Source organism: Mauremys reevesii, linkage group 12 (assembly GCF_016161935.1).
Source record: "Mauremys reevesii isolate NIE-2019 linkage group 12, ASM1616193v1, whole genome shotgun sequence".
NCBI classification, from domain to species: Eukaryota; Metazoa; Chordata; order Testudines; family Geoemydidae; genus Mauremys; species Mauremys reevesii.
Window position 1 is genome coordinate 17,375,796 of NC_052634.1, and position 17,939 is coordinate 17,393,734.

A 17,939-nucleotide genomic window follows, 5' to 3' on the forward strand; every position below is an offset into this window, starting at 1 on the left:
GTTAGCAGAACAGGCCTTTTTCAACTGCTAGAGAGAACTGGTTGCCCCCGAATCCTCCTCAGTCAGATTAAATTCTTCCATGGTGGCATGAAGGCTATAGTCTAGTATTATGGTGATCAATGTGACAGATCGGAAATGTGCTGTGGTTTCAAACAGGGATATGTTTTGGCACAACACTCTTCGGTCTATTCTGTCTGCTACTTTGTCATGCTTTCTCCTCTCCATACAAGCTCAAATGGAAAAAAACTCTTCAATATTCCAACACCTGCTGATAAGAGAATTTCTTTTTGCCAACAATGCAGGACTCATCTCACACACAGTGAAGTGGTGCTGCTGCAACTTTGTAACAGCTTTTCGCTAGCTTGTGATACATTTGGACTAACCATCAGTCTAAAGAAGACAATGAATATGGCACAAAGTGTGTTGATTGCACCAGAAGTTTCAATAGCTAACACCATGCTCAAAGTTGTGCACAGGTTCTGCTCTCTAGGATCAACTGTGTCAGAATTTATCTCAAGATGAAGAGTTTAAATCTCACATCAGAAAGGCAGGTCCTATATTTGGCCAACTGACGTGTGTGTGTGTGAGAGAGAGAGAGAGAGAGAGAGATAACAGGAAACTAACACTGAACACCAAGGAATGAGTTTACCAAACGTGTTTTGAGCATGCTGCTGTATGGTGGCGAGACCTGGACCTCCTACAATGGGCATAAAGAAGACTAAAAACCTTCCACACCCATTGTCCACACTGTGCTCTAAATATCAAGTGGGAAAGCAGAGTTCCTGACACCAAAGTAAAGCAAAATTGCCAAGTCTAATCACTAATCTCAAATACAGACATTTCCGTTGCCTTGGTCTTCTGCATCAGATGGAGGATGGACCCATTCCAAAGCATCTCCTATATGGAGAACTTGTGGATGCTGCAAGGCTACTGGGCCGACCTAGATTGATGTTCAAGGACATTTGCAATAGGGACTTGAAAACTTTAAAGATCTACATGGCAAGCTGGAAAGATACAGCTAACAGGCCACCCTGCAGCACTAAGCTATGCCAGGGAGTCAAATAGGCTGAAGAGAGGTGTTTGAGAGAGAGAAAAGTGAAGAGAGCAAAAAGGAAAGCATAGCAGGCGTCAAGAACGGTTGTCACTGTTTTGATGTTCTTCTTAAAGCCCTAGCTCCTGGAGTCATGTGATGACATGAGAATCTCAGCTCTCATTTTTAAATGAGTACATTTCTAGCTCACTCAGCTTACTTTCTAGCTTACATAAGGCCAAAAATACATATTTTTTTAAAATCTCATGATTGTTTGAGCCCAGCTCATGATTTTTGAATGCTTGAGGTTGGCAATGCTGCATTTTTAACATCACGAATGGAAGAGATTCCTCTCCTGGTGGGCGAGATGCCAGATGAGCAGCACAGGGGTTGGTGCAAGGTTATAGCATCAACTGAAAGGCTCATCTGACCAGTGACCAGGGCTGGTGCAACCATTATGTGACCTAGGTGGTCGCCTAAGGCACTAGGATTTGGGGGGTGCCATTTTCTTTGGCAGCAACTGCAGCGGCCGGATCTTTGGCTGACCCAGTCGCCGCCGGCATTTAGGCGGAGGGAGCTGGGGCAGGGGAGCGTGGGGAGGGCCGCCTGCAGCAAGTAAGGGGGGGGTGGCAGGCAGGGAAACTCCTCGCCCCAGCTCATCCCTGCCCCGCCTCCTCCCCGAGCACGCCGTGGCTGCTTCACTTCTCCCACCTACCAGGCTTGCGGCACCAATCAGCTTAGGCGCCGCAAGCCTGGGAGGCGGAAGAAGTGAAGCAGCCACGGCGTGCTCGGGGAGGAGGTGGGGCAGGGGTGAGCTGCTTCATTTCTCCTGCATCCCAGGTTTGCAGCGCCAATCAGCTTAGGCGCCGCAAGCCTTGGAGGTAGGAGAAGTGAAGCAGCCACGGCGTGCTCGGGGTGCTCGTGCACGGAGCAGGGGTGAACTAGGGCGGGAGGGGGCGCCTCAGGGTGGAGGGGGGGAGCTGCTGCGGGGGGGGCGCCTCAGGGCAGGGGCGTGGGGGGAGGGTGCAAGGTGGAAGTTTTACCTAGGGTGTGAAACATCCTTGCACCGGCCCTGCCAGTGACAATCAGCATCCTCAACTAGACTTGAATGTGAATCACGACCAGGCTAAAAATGGACTGTGAGTGGGCTTAGTGGATGGGGACTCAGGAGAGCTGGGTTCTGTTCCTGGCTCTGCCATTGATCTGCTGGGTGACCTTGGGCAAGTCCCTTTCCCTTCCCAATGCTCCACTCTTTGCTTCATCTATTCATACTGCAAGATCTTAGGGGCAAGGACTGTCTCTCAGTCTGCTTCTGGGCAGTGCCTGGCCCCATGGGGGCCTGATCTTGATCAAGGCCTTTAGGTGCTAGTGTGATACAAATATTTACTAAGGAAAACCAGCATTGAGCACGAGGAGATTGAACTCATTCTCCTAACAAATGTAATCGGTGACTGTAAGGCAGGGGCGGCTCTAACGATTTCGTCGCCCCAAGCAGGGCGGCACGCCACAGGGGGCGCTCTGCCGGTCGCCGGTCCCGAGCTCCGGTGGACCTCCCGCAGACGTGCCTGCGGATGCTCCACCGAATCCGCGGGACCAGCGGACCCTCCGCAGGCACGTCTGCGGGAAGTCCACCAGAGCCGCCTGCTGCCCTCCCGGCGACTGGCAGAGCGCCCTCCATGGCATGCCGCCCCAAGCACGCGCTTGCCATGCTGGGGCCTGGAGCCAGCCCTGCTGTAAGGGCTGAGAAGGGTTTGCTAAGGGGAGGTGAAGAGAACAAATTCTAGCCATGCATTAAATGAACATTGTGTGTGTATTAGAATGTTATAAACCACTAGAACAAAGTCTGTTGACAGTTGAATGTTTAATTACCCTGACCCCGATTGGAATCAAGTAACATTCCTGGCCTGAAAGCCCTGACGAATACGGAAGACATTCTAGGCGCCACAGGAGACTTTCCCCCTAAGGGACAAATAAGGGGAGCCAGACCTCTCTTCTGAGATTGCACCTGGCAGCTGGCCCCAAGAATCTGCCTAAGCATCTTGACTTCTTCAAAAGTAAGAGGTCCCCATCCCACTCACTGCTATAAAGTTGGCAAGGTTTCCTCAAGCCCTGGCTGTGAAGAGCAGCATTTCAGTGACTAGGATACTTCTGCCCTGAGCATCAGACCCAGAAAATCCTGGCACCCTCACGTCCACCTGCAAACATTCTGCATGGGTCCGGTATTAAACCCGATTTGTAACTGGAGCCTGTGCTTACAAAGGTGGGATAGGCTCTGGCCCATCCCCAGGCTAACACAGGGCACTGATGGTTGGGCAGGACAGAATTGTGGCACTTCGTTATGGGAGAGTCCAGACAGCATGACACAGGCAAGGGGGTCAGGGGGATGGAACTGTGCAGGCCCCTCCCTCACAGAGAGGACCAGGCAGGAGTCCCCCTCTTTGAACGCTGTTTCTCTGGCACAGGTACAATCAGGCTTTGTATCCTGGCTACAGGGACAGAAAAGAACGGAGTTGTGACAAGCAAAGAAAGGCCTCTAATTTAGCTCTGTTTACCCTGCAGCTCTGAGGCCAAGTTCAGCACATCAGTGACTCTGCCTCACTTACAGAGAAGAGTTTAAAGAGGACACAAATTCCTGCCATCTCACCCTCAGTCATTTCCAGCATGGAACCAACATTTAACTCCTTGGGACCAGCCGGGTTGTTAACATGACAGAGACCTCAGCAGCCTGGCTGACGTTTGGGTTTTGCATCATGGACTGGGGTGGGAATTGCAGCATTTTAATGCTCTGTTAACTTAGGGAGATGTTTGAGCTCAGTAGCGGTACAGTGAGGGCTGTGCCCAGCACTGCAGCTCAGCCCTTGGTCTGAACACAGCGGGAAGCATGCCCCAGCAGGGATACAACATTTCCCCAGAAGACAGAGCCTGCAGGATGCCTGATAGACATGCAAACAAAGCCCCCGATGTGTGTGAGGCTCAGATACCGCGGTGATGGGCACGGCGGAGACACCCATGGACACAGACCTGCCCAGTCAATGCCAGGTTTGGATGGTGGTGGCAGGCGAGGCAGGGCCACACACTGAATGTCTCTGTCCCTTTCCATGAGTCCCCTGCCCCCTGTTCAGCCCTGTCCCCAGCCTGGCCTTGTCCTATGCATTCAGCCTTCCCTGCAGCCCCTCGCCCCCTACGCTGCTGGCATTGCAGGTGAGCAGCAAGCACAGGACAGAATCATAGAATATCAGGGGTGGAAAGGACCTCAGGAGGTCATCTAGTCCCACCCCCTGCTCAAATCAGGACCAATCCCCAGATTTTTACCCCAGTTCCCCAAATGGCCTCCTCAAGGATTGAACTCACAACCCTGGGTTTAGCAGGCCAATGCTCAAACCACTGAGCTATCCCTCCCCCCCCTGAGAGTCTCTCTGCTCTCAGTTCCTGTGCCCGGTGCCACACTGACCCCCACTGCCTTGGAGGAGCAATTGCAGGAAGAGCCCAGCTCAGCCTCACAGCCCTGGGCTGGAGCTTGCTCCCTGTGATGGACTGCTCTGAGATTTTACTACTTGTCTTAACAGAGGTCTGGTGATCATGTGCAAACGGTGATTTTCAGGTGCCAAATCTGGGTAGATGTATATGGGGGCAGCAAATGCCATTTCCCTGACCCCAAGGCTGCCGCCCTGCCAAATTTCAAGTCCCTGCTCCAAAGCACGGTGACACTAGGGCTTCTCAAAGAAATCGCGTGTAGGAATTTTTTTGACATGGACTAAACCACCTGTGTTAACTACTGGGGAGTTCATAGGCTAACTTCAGCTGCAGAATGTATTATCCCAAGAGAAGATCACAGAAAGTGTTTGTGAGCATTAGTACTGAGACAGTATCATTCACTTCTCGTGCACTGGGAGAGGAGAAGGAGCTCTACAACACTTGTGCCTTGCATTGGGGTTGCACAGAAGGAAGGGTGAAGTGGCCATTCAGTGGTACCTTGGCACCTCCTTTCTGCCACAGGAAGGCACTGTGTGGAGGGCAGCGGCAAGGGTGGTCTGTGCTAGGACTAAGGAATGTACCACAGGATCTCTCCAGGCAGTCAGTGTGCAGGGGCCGGACTAGCCAAGTGGCCTCAGAAGGCTGCACTGCAATGCCAGGCTCTAGCTGCAGATGGGAGGTGGATTTCACCTGCACTTCACCCACGCAGAATTGGAGAGTGGCTATTTCAGATACAGAGAGAAGCCACAAGCCTTCTAAAAGATCAGCCACCCCAGAGTGGGAACCTGGCCCCACACATTGTGGGCTCTGCACATGCAGCTAATTACTGCTTTTATGCAACCCTGAGAAAACACAAGTAGTTATATCATTTGGCATTAGGGTGACCAGATAGCAAGTGTGAAAAATCAGGACGGGGGTGGGGGATAATAGGCGCCTATATAAGAAAAAACTCCAAATATCGGGACTGTCCCTATAAAATCGGGACATCTGGTCACCCTATTTGGTATCAGTAAATACCAATTACTCAGTCACTTCCCGTAACAATTAACTAATCTTCGTAATACAGAGCAATCACCAGTAAAGGGCAAGGAATTCGTTTATTTCTTTTCAGTCATTAAAAAATTACTATGTAAATGTTGCTTTCAGGTTCTAGATGAGGAGGCACAGAACCGCTAGCACCTCACTGCGGCGTTTTGCGTCACTACCGACACAGAAGACCAGCACACCTCTCATGAGTGACTTACCTCCCTCGCTGTAGCATTGGGCTCTCTGTCAGCTTACTGTGGGCCTTGGACTGACCCCAGAAGCAAAGAACCTCCCACTGAGCTACTGGCACCCTTCCTGCAGCGCAGAACTCCCTAGTGTGCCGCTGGAGGGCTGGCTCCATATCGGTGCCGAGTGAAGAGGGGCCCATTTTACACCTATCAGCAGATTTCCACCGCAGGTCACAATTGTGCACTGCTCTCCACGGGCATTTCACTGGATTTAAACATGTCCCGCCTGAAACCACCATGTCGTGTTCCCCGTGTGTGCCAGGCTGGAGAATTGCTGCAGCATGTGGAACGGACAATGTCACCGCACAAACTGTATGCCTTCCCCCACGTGTCCGCGCCGTCGGAATACTTACTATACACCGTCAGCTTTATTGGGACGCTGCGCCCACTACTAATGGGGTTTTCTACCAGACAGCTGTAAATGTCATCGTCAGACATGAGGACTCGTGTGATGGTGAGCACCTTCTGATCGTGGGAGAGAAGGAGCCGGGAGTCGTTGCTGAGGGGCTTGCCGTCCTTCAGCCAGGTGTAGGTGGGCTTTGTGCCATTCTCGTGGGAGCAGTTCAGGGTGAAATACTCACTGAGCTCCAGCACGGTGGCTGATGCAAGGACAACATGAGGCTTTGAAATTGGAACTAGAAGAAAAAGAAAATTAAAACACTTCTAATTAACACTACGAAAGAGACGGCACCTCCCCACAGTTCTACAGCCCCCGCCCCTGCTCCAATATCTTTCCCCATCCCTGGCCTGAGGAGAAACTGGCGTAGCCAGTAGCAGAGTCCTGCTCACTCGTTGCACTTGGCCATTTTTGGGTTCTTTGGGGTTTTCTTTCAGACTCAGTGAGCGAACGCTCTGACTTTGCTGTGGCCGGGCCGGGGTTTGTCACAGTGCCAGATGCTAGGGAGGCAGAATGTGGCAGCCCTGACCATAAAACCAACCCCCGAACAATCAACCGGACTGCAACAGAGCCACGAAAGAGTCAGGGGGGTCTGGCCATGGAGGAGCACTGAAGAGAAGGGAATCCCCATGTCCTCCAGGCTCAAATCATTGGGCCTCAGCAAACTCTGACTGCAAAGCACTGCTGAGTTTTCCAGCAGTCCTCACATGTCATTATTTGTTTGCACCCAGAGACCACAAAGGAGATTGGGGCCATATTGTGCTGGGTGGTGCACAGACACATACTGGAAGAGACAGCTCCTGCCCCAAAGAGTTTACCCTCTAAACAGACAAAGGGAGGGTCATTCTCTCCCCATTGTACATATGGGACCTGAACCCAGAGCGAGAGCGCTGTCCTACCCAAGTGGCTGCCGGTCACCTAGCTGTCTCTGTGCCAACTGGCTAGTCCGGGGCAGGAGGAGGCACTGGCTTAGGGGAGAGCACACCTGGGTGCTGCTGGTGGAGGCAGCAGGCCCAAATACAGCCTGAAGCCGGGGCAGGGCGTTGATTCAGGGAGCAAGCTGGGCAGATGGCCGCAGCCAGGCTGGGAGAGGGGCCCCGTGGAGGCCTGCCCAGCACAGCCATGACAGGGCCAGACACCTGGCAATGCAGCAGGGACCACAATTCACACTGCAAGGCCCTGCAGCAGGAAGTGCCTGGCTTGGGGCTAACAGACCAGAGATGGGGCTGTTTGACTTCTAAATCAGGTTTGAGACTGTCCCTCCATAGCACAGGCTTTTACATTTAAAAATGACTACAAACCTGTGTGCAGCCAGTAATACAGGCAAGGACTGTGTCTTCCATTGTGTTTGTACAGCCCCTAGCACAGTGGGGTCTGGGCACTGACTGGGACCTATGGGCACTACCACAATACACAGATTAAATAACAATAGAGCTCTGCAAACTGAATAATTGCACAGTTTCTCATTATTAAGCGCACATCACTTGTTCTTAAATGTAGATCAGCTCATATGGGGATCTTGCTAGCAGTCAGAGCTGATCAAAATGAATTTCCATTCTGCAGGAAACTTTGACATTTCAAATTTTGTTTTCATTCCAAACTGGACTGAAAAATGTTTTCAAAATTTCCAGCAAAACAGAATTTCTGCACATTTTCAGTTTCAGAAAAATTTCAGTTCAGAATTGTGAAATTTGGTTTAGAATGTTACGTTTTGTTCATGTTATGAAATAATGTAAAAATAATGATAAAAATATAAACATGTCAGTGGTAGTAGCACATAATGATTTGTGTCAAAGTGACAAACTATTCCGTTCATTACAACACAAACAGGAGACACTTCAGTCGAGGAAAAAAAGATAAGATGTTTCAATCTGTGCTAAGCGGCAGCTGCCTATAAGCATCTTAAACATAGATAAAATAAAAATAATCGTCTATTTCAACTGTTATGCCATATTATGGCCTGTGAGGAGTAGTAGGAGTTCATATTATGCACTGCTGCTATGGAAATGAGAAAAACCCATAAAATAAAATTGAAAACAAAAGTTTAAAATTCCCTGAAATTAAAAATTTTCAAAATGGAAAAAAAAAGAGATGTTTTCTGTGGGTATTTTTCAAAATCGACACATTTGACACGAAAAAATATTTGGCAAACCAGCACTACTAGCAACATGCCTATTAATTGTCACAGGTCAGAGCAACTGCACCTATATTTCCCCCTCTAAGGTCCACCAAGCACACCCACCCTCAGGCTTCCAGCTCCCCAGCCATCACGGCTCTTGGGCAGAGTCCTGTGTCTTTCTTCCTCCTGAGCAGCATATTTCCAGACTGCACAGTCCCCTGCCTATATTGTGAGTTCCCCAGCAAGTCATATTGTCTAAGTAGGCCTGCTTTGCCTTCTCCTCAAACAGTGTAATTGCCACCGTTAAGCTAACACATGGCTCTTTCTAAGCAAGCATAGCTATTCTTAAAGTGAAAGCATTATAGAGAAAACATGTTATAAACAGTACAAGAATCTACACATGTGCTAATAAACTTACCAGAGATCACCCCACAAGGGCTCAGGCAGGTAAACAGTCCTTCAAACCCCCCACCAGTGTTTTTGTGTGGCTACAAGCTCATAACTCCTTTTTCTCAGAACAAGAGCACTCATGCAAAGCTTAGTGCCTCCTTTATACTGTCTGGTGTTTGATATGGGAATAGCTAATTCCTAGACAATGGGTTTCTCCTCAGGGTGTAGTTTCCAAAGGACAGGGTTTTGCAGAACCAGAGGAGTTACATTTGCGTACGCCTCCCCCTAGAGATTTCTTGGGGAACCCACTGAATTTCAAAAATTCATCTTGTTCCAAATAGTCCTTTGAAGCTCCTAACACTTTTCAGGGTTTTCATTAGTCAGGTCTCCTCCCTGGAGACGTCACACACAATCCCACAATAATATGTGAACATTTGGTATTTTCCATACAATGAACTCCTAAGATACTTCAATTTAAGTCAGTAAGATTTGTCCAGGATATTGCAGGACATTGCTGTCATGCTAATTACTAGACTTTTCTTGGACTGGATATAGGAAACTAAACGTTCCTAGAGGCTTTTGTGAACATTAAAATGGGAGGAGTGGTAGATACACTGGAGGGTAGGGATAGGATACGGAGGGACCTAGAGAAATTAGAGGATTGGGCCAAAAGAAATCTGATGAGGTTCAACAAGGACAAGTGCAGAGTCCTGTACTTAGGACGGAAGAATCCCATGCACTGCTACAGACTAGGGACCGAATGGCTAGGAAGCAGTTCTGCAGAAAAGGACGTAGGGGTTCCAGTGGATGAGAAGCTGGATATGAGTCGACAGTGTGCCCTTGTTGACAAAAAGGCTAACAGCATTTTGGGCTGTATAAGTAGGGGCATTGCCAGCAGATCGAGGAAAGTGATAATTCCCCTCTATTCGACATTGGTGAGGCCTCATCTGGAGTACTGTGTCCAGTTTTGGACCCCACACTACAAGAAGGATGTGGAAAAATTGGAAAGAGTCCAGCAGAGGGCAACAAAAATGATTAGGGGGGCTGAAGCACATGATTTATGAGGAAAGGCTGAGGGAACTGGGATTGTTTAGTCTGCAGATGAGAAGAATGAGGGGGGATTTGATAGCTGCTTTCAACTACCTGAAAGGGGGTTCCAAAGAGGATGGATCTAGACTGTTCTCAATGGTACCAGATGACAGAACAAGATGTTACGGTCTCAAGTTGCAGTGGGGGAGGTTTAGATTGAATATTAGGAAAAACTTTTTCAATAGGAGGGTGGTGAAGCACTGGAATGGGTTACCTAGGGAGGTGGTGGAATCTCCTTCCTTAGAGGTTTTTAAGGTCAGCTTGACAAAGCCCTGTCTGGGATGATTTAGTTGGGGATTGGTCCTGCTTTGAGCAGGGGGTTGGACTAGATGACCTCCTGAGGTCCCTTCCAACCCTGATATTCTATGTTTCTATGATTCTATGATCAGTACTGAGACTAGCGATAGCACTCTGTATACCCATTCGAAACAGCAGCTTTCCATAGTCTGAGCAGGTGCGATCCTGGCCCCCCTAAAGTCAATGGGAGTTCTGAGGTCATTTGAGGCCAGGATTTCACCCATATGACCCAACGGAGAACAATAGGACTCAGCAGGAAGCCTTGCACTTGGTAGTGTTTGCAGTGAGGTAATGTTGTTCTGACTCCTAGTTGCCTAGCTGTTACCATCTTCAAGAAGTAAGGTCATGCTTTTCGGTGCTCTGGAGTTGCTAGGTCCTTTGTCTTTGGCATTTCTGAAGTAGTAAATAAATTGGAAATCTAAACAAATGTTGAATAATAGAGCTCCGCAGCCTGCAGGCAAACAGCACATTCAAGCAGTGTTGCACAGAGGTGTCTGTGCATTAGTGTTTTGTACAGGGCCGGGAACATCACCAAACAATGAAATCTAACAAGGGTTGCTAAGGATGCTTAGCAAATGAGAACGATGAATAATGAAAAGCACTTTGCGTTTTTAGTGTAACACATGCTAAGGCAGGAAGCCTGTCCTGCTGCAAAGCCCAACAGCTATTCCATAAGAACATATGAACGGCCATACTGGGTCATATCTAGCCCAGTCTCCTGTCTTCCGACAGTGGCCAATGCCAGATGATTCCCAGAACAGGGAATCATCAAGTGATCTGTCACCCATTCCCAGCTTCTGGCGAACAGAGGCTAGGGACACCATTCCTGCCTATCCTGGCTAATAGCCACTGATGGACCTATCTTCCATGAACTTATCTAGTTCTTTTTTTAACCCTGATATAGTCTTGGCCTTCACAACATCCTCTGGCAAAGAGTTCCACAGGTTGACTGTGTGTTGCATGAAGAAATACTTCCTTTTATTTGTTTAAAACCTGTTGCCTATTAATTCATTTGGTGACCCCCTAACTCTTGTATTATGAGAAGGAGTAAATAACGCTTCCTTATTTACTTTCTCTGCACCAGTCATGATTTTATAGACCTCTAACATATCCCCCCCAATCATCTCTTTTCCAAGCTGAAAAGTCCCAGTTTTATTAATCTCTCCTCATATGGAAGCTGTTCCATACCCCTAATCATTTTTGTTGCCCTTTTCTGAACCCTTTCCAATTCCAATATATCTTTTTTGAGATGGGGCGACCACACCTGCATGCAGTATTCAAGATGTGGGCGTGCCATGGATTTATATAGAGGCAATATGAAATTTTCTGTCTTATTATCTATCCCTTGCTTAATGATTCCCAACATTCTGTTTGCTTTTTTGACTGTTGCTGCACATTGAGTGGATGTTTTCAGTGAACTATCCACAATGACTCCAAGATCTCTTTCTTGAGTGGTAACAGCTAATTTAGACCCCATCATTTTATATGTAGAATTGGGATTATCATAGAATCATAGAATCTCAGGGTTGGAAGGGACCTCAGGAGGTCATCTAGTCCAACCCCCAATTATGTTTTTCAGTGTGTATTACTTTGCATTTATCAACAGTGATTTCATCTGCACTTTTGTTGCCCAGTCACCCAGTTTTGAGAGATCCTTTTGTAGCTCTTTGCAGTCTGCCTGGGACTTAACTATCTTGAGTAGTTTTGTATCATCTTCAAATTTTGCCACCTCGCTGTTTACCCCTTTTTCCAGATCATTTATGAATATGTTGAATAGGACAGGGCCCAGTACAGACCCCTGGGGGACACCACTGTTTACTTTTCCCATTCTGAAAACTGTCCATTTATTCCAACTCTTTGTTTCCTATCTTGTAACCAGTTACCAATCCATGAGAGGACCTCCTTTCTCTCTGTCTCTCTCCCCTTCTCCTCTCTGTAACCTTCTTTCTGCACTCCTCTGTGAAGGATTCTCTCTGTGTTCCTCTTCTCTCTCTAAAGCACTGGGTGAATCCCCTCTACAGTAGAGCCCTGCAGCCTGACCCAAACCTGACACGACCCAGTACGAGTGTTGGGGCTGGGTTGGGGCTGGGTCAGGTCAGGTGGGAAAACAATCAGACCCTCTCTGGCTCAGGTCAGGTGGGATCTCCTCCTCTTGCTGCCTGTGGGGTTGGTGCAAGAGTTGCTGCATGCCCCAGTCCTGCCAGCCACCAGCTTACTGTGCCCTGTGTATGGCAGCCTGGAGCAAGTCACAGCACCTCTCCCTCTGCAGCGCACAAAGTGGGGCAGCTGCAGATGGCCAGGGGCAGCTCCAGGCCCCAGCACGCCAAGCACATACTTGGGGCGGCAAGCCACAGGGGGCGCTCTGCCGGTCACCGTGAGGGCGGCAGGCAGGCTGCCTTTGGCGGCTTGCCTGCGGAGGGTCCACTGGTCCCGTGACTTCGGCGGACCTCCTGCAGGCGTGCCTGCGGTGGATCCGCTGGTCCTGCGGGAGGTCCGCTGAAGCCGCGGGACCAGCGGACCCTCCGTAGGCAAGCCGCCGAACGCAGGCTGCCTGCCGTGCTTGGGGAGGCAAAATCCCTAGAGCTGCCCCTGCAGATGGCAGGAGCAGGCCATGCACTGCTAGCGCACTGACCCAGGGCAAGAGGAGGAGAGACACCCTAACGAGGAGGTGGTGGTGCCAAGTCAGATCGTGTGGGGTCAGGTTGGAAAATGACTTGACTCTCTTGGGTCAAGTCGGGTGGACTTGGTTCCAAGTCCGACCTAAAAGTTAGACTCAAGCAGACCTCTACTATAGAGGGCCTGGGACCCAGGACTGCCTCTGGACAGGACAGTATGCAAGCACTGGACACAAAGCTAGCAGCTAATGCACAGCTCAGAGAGATGGGACACCATGGGCCAGGAAATATCTCCAAACCGAAACCACGCTGCTTTCCCCGCGTGAGCTGTGGGAAAACCTCCAGCTCTACTGAGGCCAAGTATTCTGTAACACTCTCAGTACCGATAAGGAGCCAAGCAGCATTTGCCCTTGACTCTGGGGGCAGCATTACTGAGGTGCTATAAATGTAAAGACAAAGGCCTGAGTAAGAATTGTGTGACATGGACTAAAAACTGGTGGAAGGCTCATAAACAAAGGGGAATGAGAAATGATACGGCGATGCTTCGAGCTGGGAGTAGGGAGCAGTGTTAGGCTCAGCCTAAGGCCTGGTCTACACTGCGGGGGGGGGGGGGTCGAACTAAGGTACGCAACTTCAGCTACGCGAATAGCGTAGCTGAAGTCGAACTACCTTAGTTCGAACTACTTACCCGTCCTCACGGCGCGGGATCGAAGTCCGCGGCTCCCCTGTCGACTCCGCCACCGCCGTGTTCCAGAGTCGACGGGAGTGCGTTCGGAGTTCGATATATCGCATCTAGATGAGACGCGATATATCGAACTCCAAGAAGTCGATTGCTACCCGCCGACCCGGCGGGTAGTATGGACGTACCCTTATCTAACAGCGTTGTTAATGGAATAACAGCATGTTAATGGCCCAGAAAGGTGACACCAGATTAGGGGGAGTTGTGAAGACAAAGCAATTCAAGAAAGGCTAAAAACATGATATTCTACGAGGGAGGGAGGGAATCCAAGGATGATTGATATTGATGATCAGAGGCCCGGCAGGTGTGAGTGAAAGTTCTAACTGGGCCAAACTCATGCTTGGTGTAACTCCAATGAAATCAGAGATAGATTTGGCTTGATGTGCATAGCTTATCTAAACAATGACTAAAAGTAGGGAGACAGGGACATAATGGGTAATAGTATTTAGAGTGATGTGTGAGAGCAAACTAGGAATAATGGGACTGAGCAAAAAATGTAGCATGAATAGATCATTCCTGGGCAGGAGATGTATCAGGGTGCGGAATGATCTCCTGAGGAAAAGGTAGAAGCTCCATTGGTTGGGACTCTTCAAACTAGACAAGACAGAATAATAAAAACTCGGGGGGACAACACTGCACACTCCGGGGAATTGGTTTGTACAGCACCTAGCGAAACGGGCCCCATGGCTGGCTGGCCCTTAGGCATTACCGTAATAAACATGGCTGACACTAATAACAACTGGATGAATTTTTCTATCCCTCACTCCTCTGACTCTCTGACATGGTGCCCAGCATGATACCTGCATTGCTTATAACACCCTCAGCCCCAGCCATTCAAGTACATAGGCAAGTGTGTCACTTGCTAACTATGGTGATCTTAAATGTAGAGCCCTGCAAATCGCTGGATATCTGCAGATATCCACATCCGCGGATGCAAATATCCATGGACCATTTTTGTGGATTGCAAATCGGACACGGATACAAATTTTGTATCTGCGCAGGGCTCTACTTAGAATCATAGACTTTAAGGTCAGAAGGGACAATTATGATTGTTTAGTCTGACCTCCTGCACGACGCAGGCCACAGAATCTCACTCACCCACTCCTGTAACAAATCCCTGACCTGTGTCTGAGCCATTGAAGTCCTCAAATCATGGTTTAAAGACTTCAAGGTGCAGAGAATCCTCCAGCAAGTGACCCGTGCCCCACGCTGCAGAGGAAGGTGAAAAAACCCCAGGGTCTCTGTCAATCTGCCCTGGGAGAACATTCCTTCCCAACCCCAAGTATGGTGATCAGCTAAACCCTGAGCATGTGGGCAAGACTCACCAACCAGTACCCAGGAAAGAATTCTCTGTAGTAACTCAGATTCCAACCCATCTAACATCCCATCACAGACCATTGGGCGTATTTACCTGCTAATAATCAAAGATCAATTAATTGCCAAAATTAGGCTATCCCATCATACCATCGCCTCCATAAACTTATCAAGTCTTGAAGCCAGATATGTCTTTTGCCTCCACTACTCCCCTTGGAAGGCTGTTCCAGAACTTCACTCCTCTGATGGTTAGAAACCTTTCTCTAATTTCAAGTCTACACTTCCTGATGGCCAGTTTATATCCCTTTGTTCTTGTGTCTACATTGGTACTGAGCTTAAATAATTCCTCTCCCTCCCTGGTATTTATCCCTCTGATGTATTTATACAGAGCAATCATATCTCCCCTCTGCCTTCTTTTGGTTAGGCTAAACAAGCCAAACTCTTTGAGTCTCCTTTCGTAAGACAGGTTTTCCATTCCTCGGATCATCCTAGTAGCCCTTCTCTATACCTGTTCCAGTTTGAATTCTTCCTTCTTAAAAGATGGGAGACCAGAACTGCACACAGTATTCCAGATGAGGTCTCATCAGTGCCTTGTATAACGGTACTAACACCTCCTTATCTTTACTGGAAATACTTCGCCTGATGCATCCTAAAACCGCATTAGCTTTTTTAATGGCCATATCACATTGGCGGCTCATAGTCATCCTGTGAGCAACCAATACTCCAAGGCCCTTCTCCTCCTCTGTTACTTCCAACTGATGCATCCCCAATTTATAACCAAAATTCTTATTAATCCCTAAATGCATGACCTTGCACTTTTCACTATTAAATTTCATCCTATTACTATTACTTCAGTTTACAAGGTCATCCAGATCTTCCTTTAGGATATCCCGGTCTCTCTCTGTATTGTTAATACCTCCCAACTTCATGTCATCTGCAAACTTTATTAGCACATTCCCACATTTTGTGACAAGTTCAGTAATAAAAAGATTAAATAAGATTGGTCCTAAAACCGATCCCTGAGGAACTCCACTAGTAACCTCATTCCAGCCTGACAGTTCACCTTTCAGTACGACCCGTTGTAGTCTCCCCTTTAACCAGTTCTTTATCCACCTTTCAATTTTCATACTGATCCCCATCTTTTCCAATTTAACTAATAATTCCCCATGTGGAACCGTTTCAAATGCCTTACTGAAACCGAGGTAAATTAGATCTACTGCCTTTCCTTTGTCTAAAAAATCTGTTACCTTCTCAAAGATGGAGATCAGGTTGGTTTGGCACGATCTACCTTCTGTAAAACCATGTTGTATTTTGTCTCAATTATCACTGACCTCAATGTCCTTAACTACTTTCTCCTTCAATTTTTTTCCCAAGACCTTGCATACTACAGATGTCAAACTAACAGGCCTGTAGTTACTCGGATCACTTTCCCCTCCCACCACTTTCTTAAAAATAGGAACCACGGTTAGCAATTCTCCAGTGGTACATGTACAACCCCTGAGTTTACAGATTCATTAAAAATTCTTGCTAATGGGCTTGCAATTTCATGTGCCAGTTCCTTTAATATTCTTGGATGAAGAATATCTGGGCCCTCCGATTTAGTCCCATTAAGCTGTTTGAGTCTGGCTTCTACCTCGGATGTGGTAATATCTACCTTCTTATCCTCATTTCCATTTGTCATCCTACCATTGTCTCTAAGCTTCTCATTAAAGACTGAGGCAAAGTATTTGTTTAGATATTGGGCCATGCCTAGATTATCCTTAACCTCCACTCCATCCTCAGTGTTTAGCAGTCCCACTTCTTCTTTCTTTCTATAGAACCTTTTACTACTTAAATGAACTGGGTAGGAAGTGGAATAGTGAGGTGATAAAATTTACCAATGGCAAAGTTATTTAGCCCTGTCTACACTAGACATTTAACTGGGCTTGTAGCCAACCAGGGGCATTGCTGGCTCTACACTTCAGATAGCATTTGTACTCCTCAGTCCTCCAGCAGCACGCCCTCTCACTCTCAGCTCCTTGCACGCCCCTCACTAACTGAAGTGAGGTCCTTTTTAAACCAGGTGCCCTAATCAGCCTGCCTGTCTTAATTGATTCTAGCAGCTTCTTAATTGGCTCCAGGTGTCTTAATTAGCCTGCCTGCCTTAATTGGTTCCAGCAAGTTCCTGATTGTTCTGGAACCACCTCTGTAACCTTACCCAGGGGAAAGGGACCTGATTAATCTGGGGCTAATACATCTGCCTTCTATCACTCTCTTGTAGCCATCTGGCCCGACCCTGCCACAAAACAGACACGAGTTCAATTCATTTAGGTGTAGATTCATAGCAGAAATGATGAGGAGTCCGGTGGCACCTTAAAGACTAACAGATTTTTTTGGGCATAAACTTTTGTGGGTAAAAAACCCCACTTCTTCAGATGCATGGAGTGAAAATTACAGATGCAGGAATAAATATACTGACACATGAAGAGAAGGGAGTTACCTTACAAGTGGCGAACCGGTGTTAACAAGGCCAATTCAGTCAGGGTGGACATGGTCCACTCCCAATAATTGATGAGGAGGTGTCAATACCAAGAGAGGGAAAATTGCTTTTGTAGTGAACCAGCCACTCCCAGTCCCTATTCATGTATATATCACATTAGTAGATGTGCAGGTGAATGAGCCCCTGATGGTGTGGCTCATGTGGTTAGGTCCTCTGATGGTGTCACTAGAGTAGACATGGGGATAGAGTAAATAATGGGGTTTGTTACAGGGATTGGACATAAAGGTGGTGGCTATTCCAATATTTAGATTTACCAAGACAGCATAAAACAGTACGGTAAGCAGGTATAAATATACAGCACATGAAAAGATGGGAATTGCCTTACCAAGTGGTGGGGTCAGTGCTAATGAGACAATTCAAACACATGTTGCGGTGTTATCAAGAAACTGAAGTGCACTTTTGGTCATTTCAGTATTCCAGAACATCTAGTGATGGACAACGGACCATAATTCATTGCAGCAGAATTTAAGTAATTCAGAAGGAAATATGATTTTGATTGTATTACTAGCAGCCCACATTATTCACAAGCAAATGGAGAGGCTGACAGAGGTGTACAGAAAGCCAAGAAAATCCTACAGCAGGAAGACCCACTCCTTGCTCTTCTGACACCAATAGCGGCTACTGGATATAGTCCAGCAAATGGGAAGACAACTCGGAAATAC

General features: G+C 47.9%; 1 protein-coding gene across 2 annotated transcripts in view; it reads right to left on the bottom strand.

The window, feature by feature from the left end:
- Window positions 1–17,939, bottom strand: part of HEPACAM (hepatic and glial cell adhesion molecule) — a 79,960-nt gene that overhangs the window by 15,258 nt on the left and 46,763 nt on the right. For both annotated transcript variants that reach the window (XM_039496857.1, XM_039496859.1), the window contains one exon: window positions 6,132–6,413. In XM_039496857.1, coding sequence (XP_039352791.1) covers window positions 6,132–6,413 — 282 coding nt within the window. The remainder of the gene's footprint in view (window positions 1–6,131; window positions 6,414–17,939) is intronic.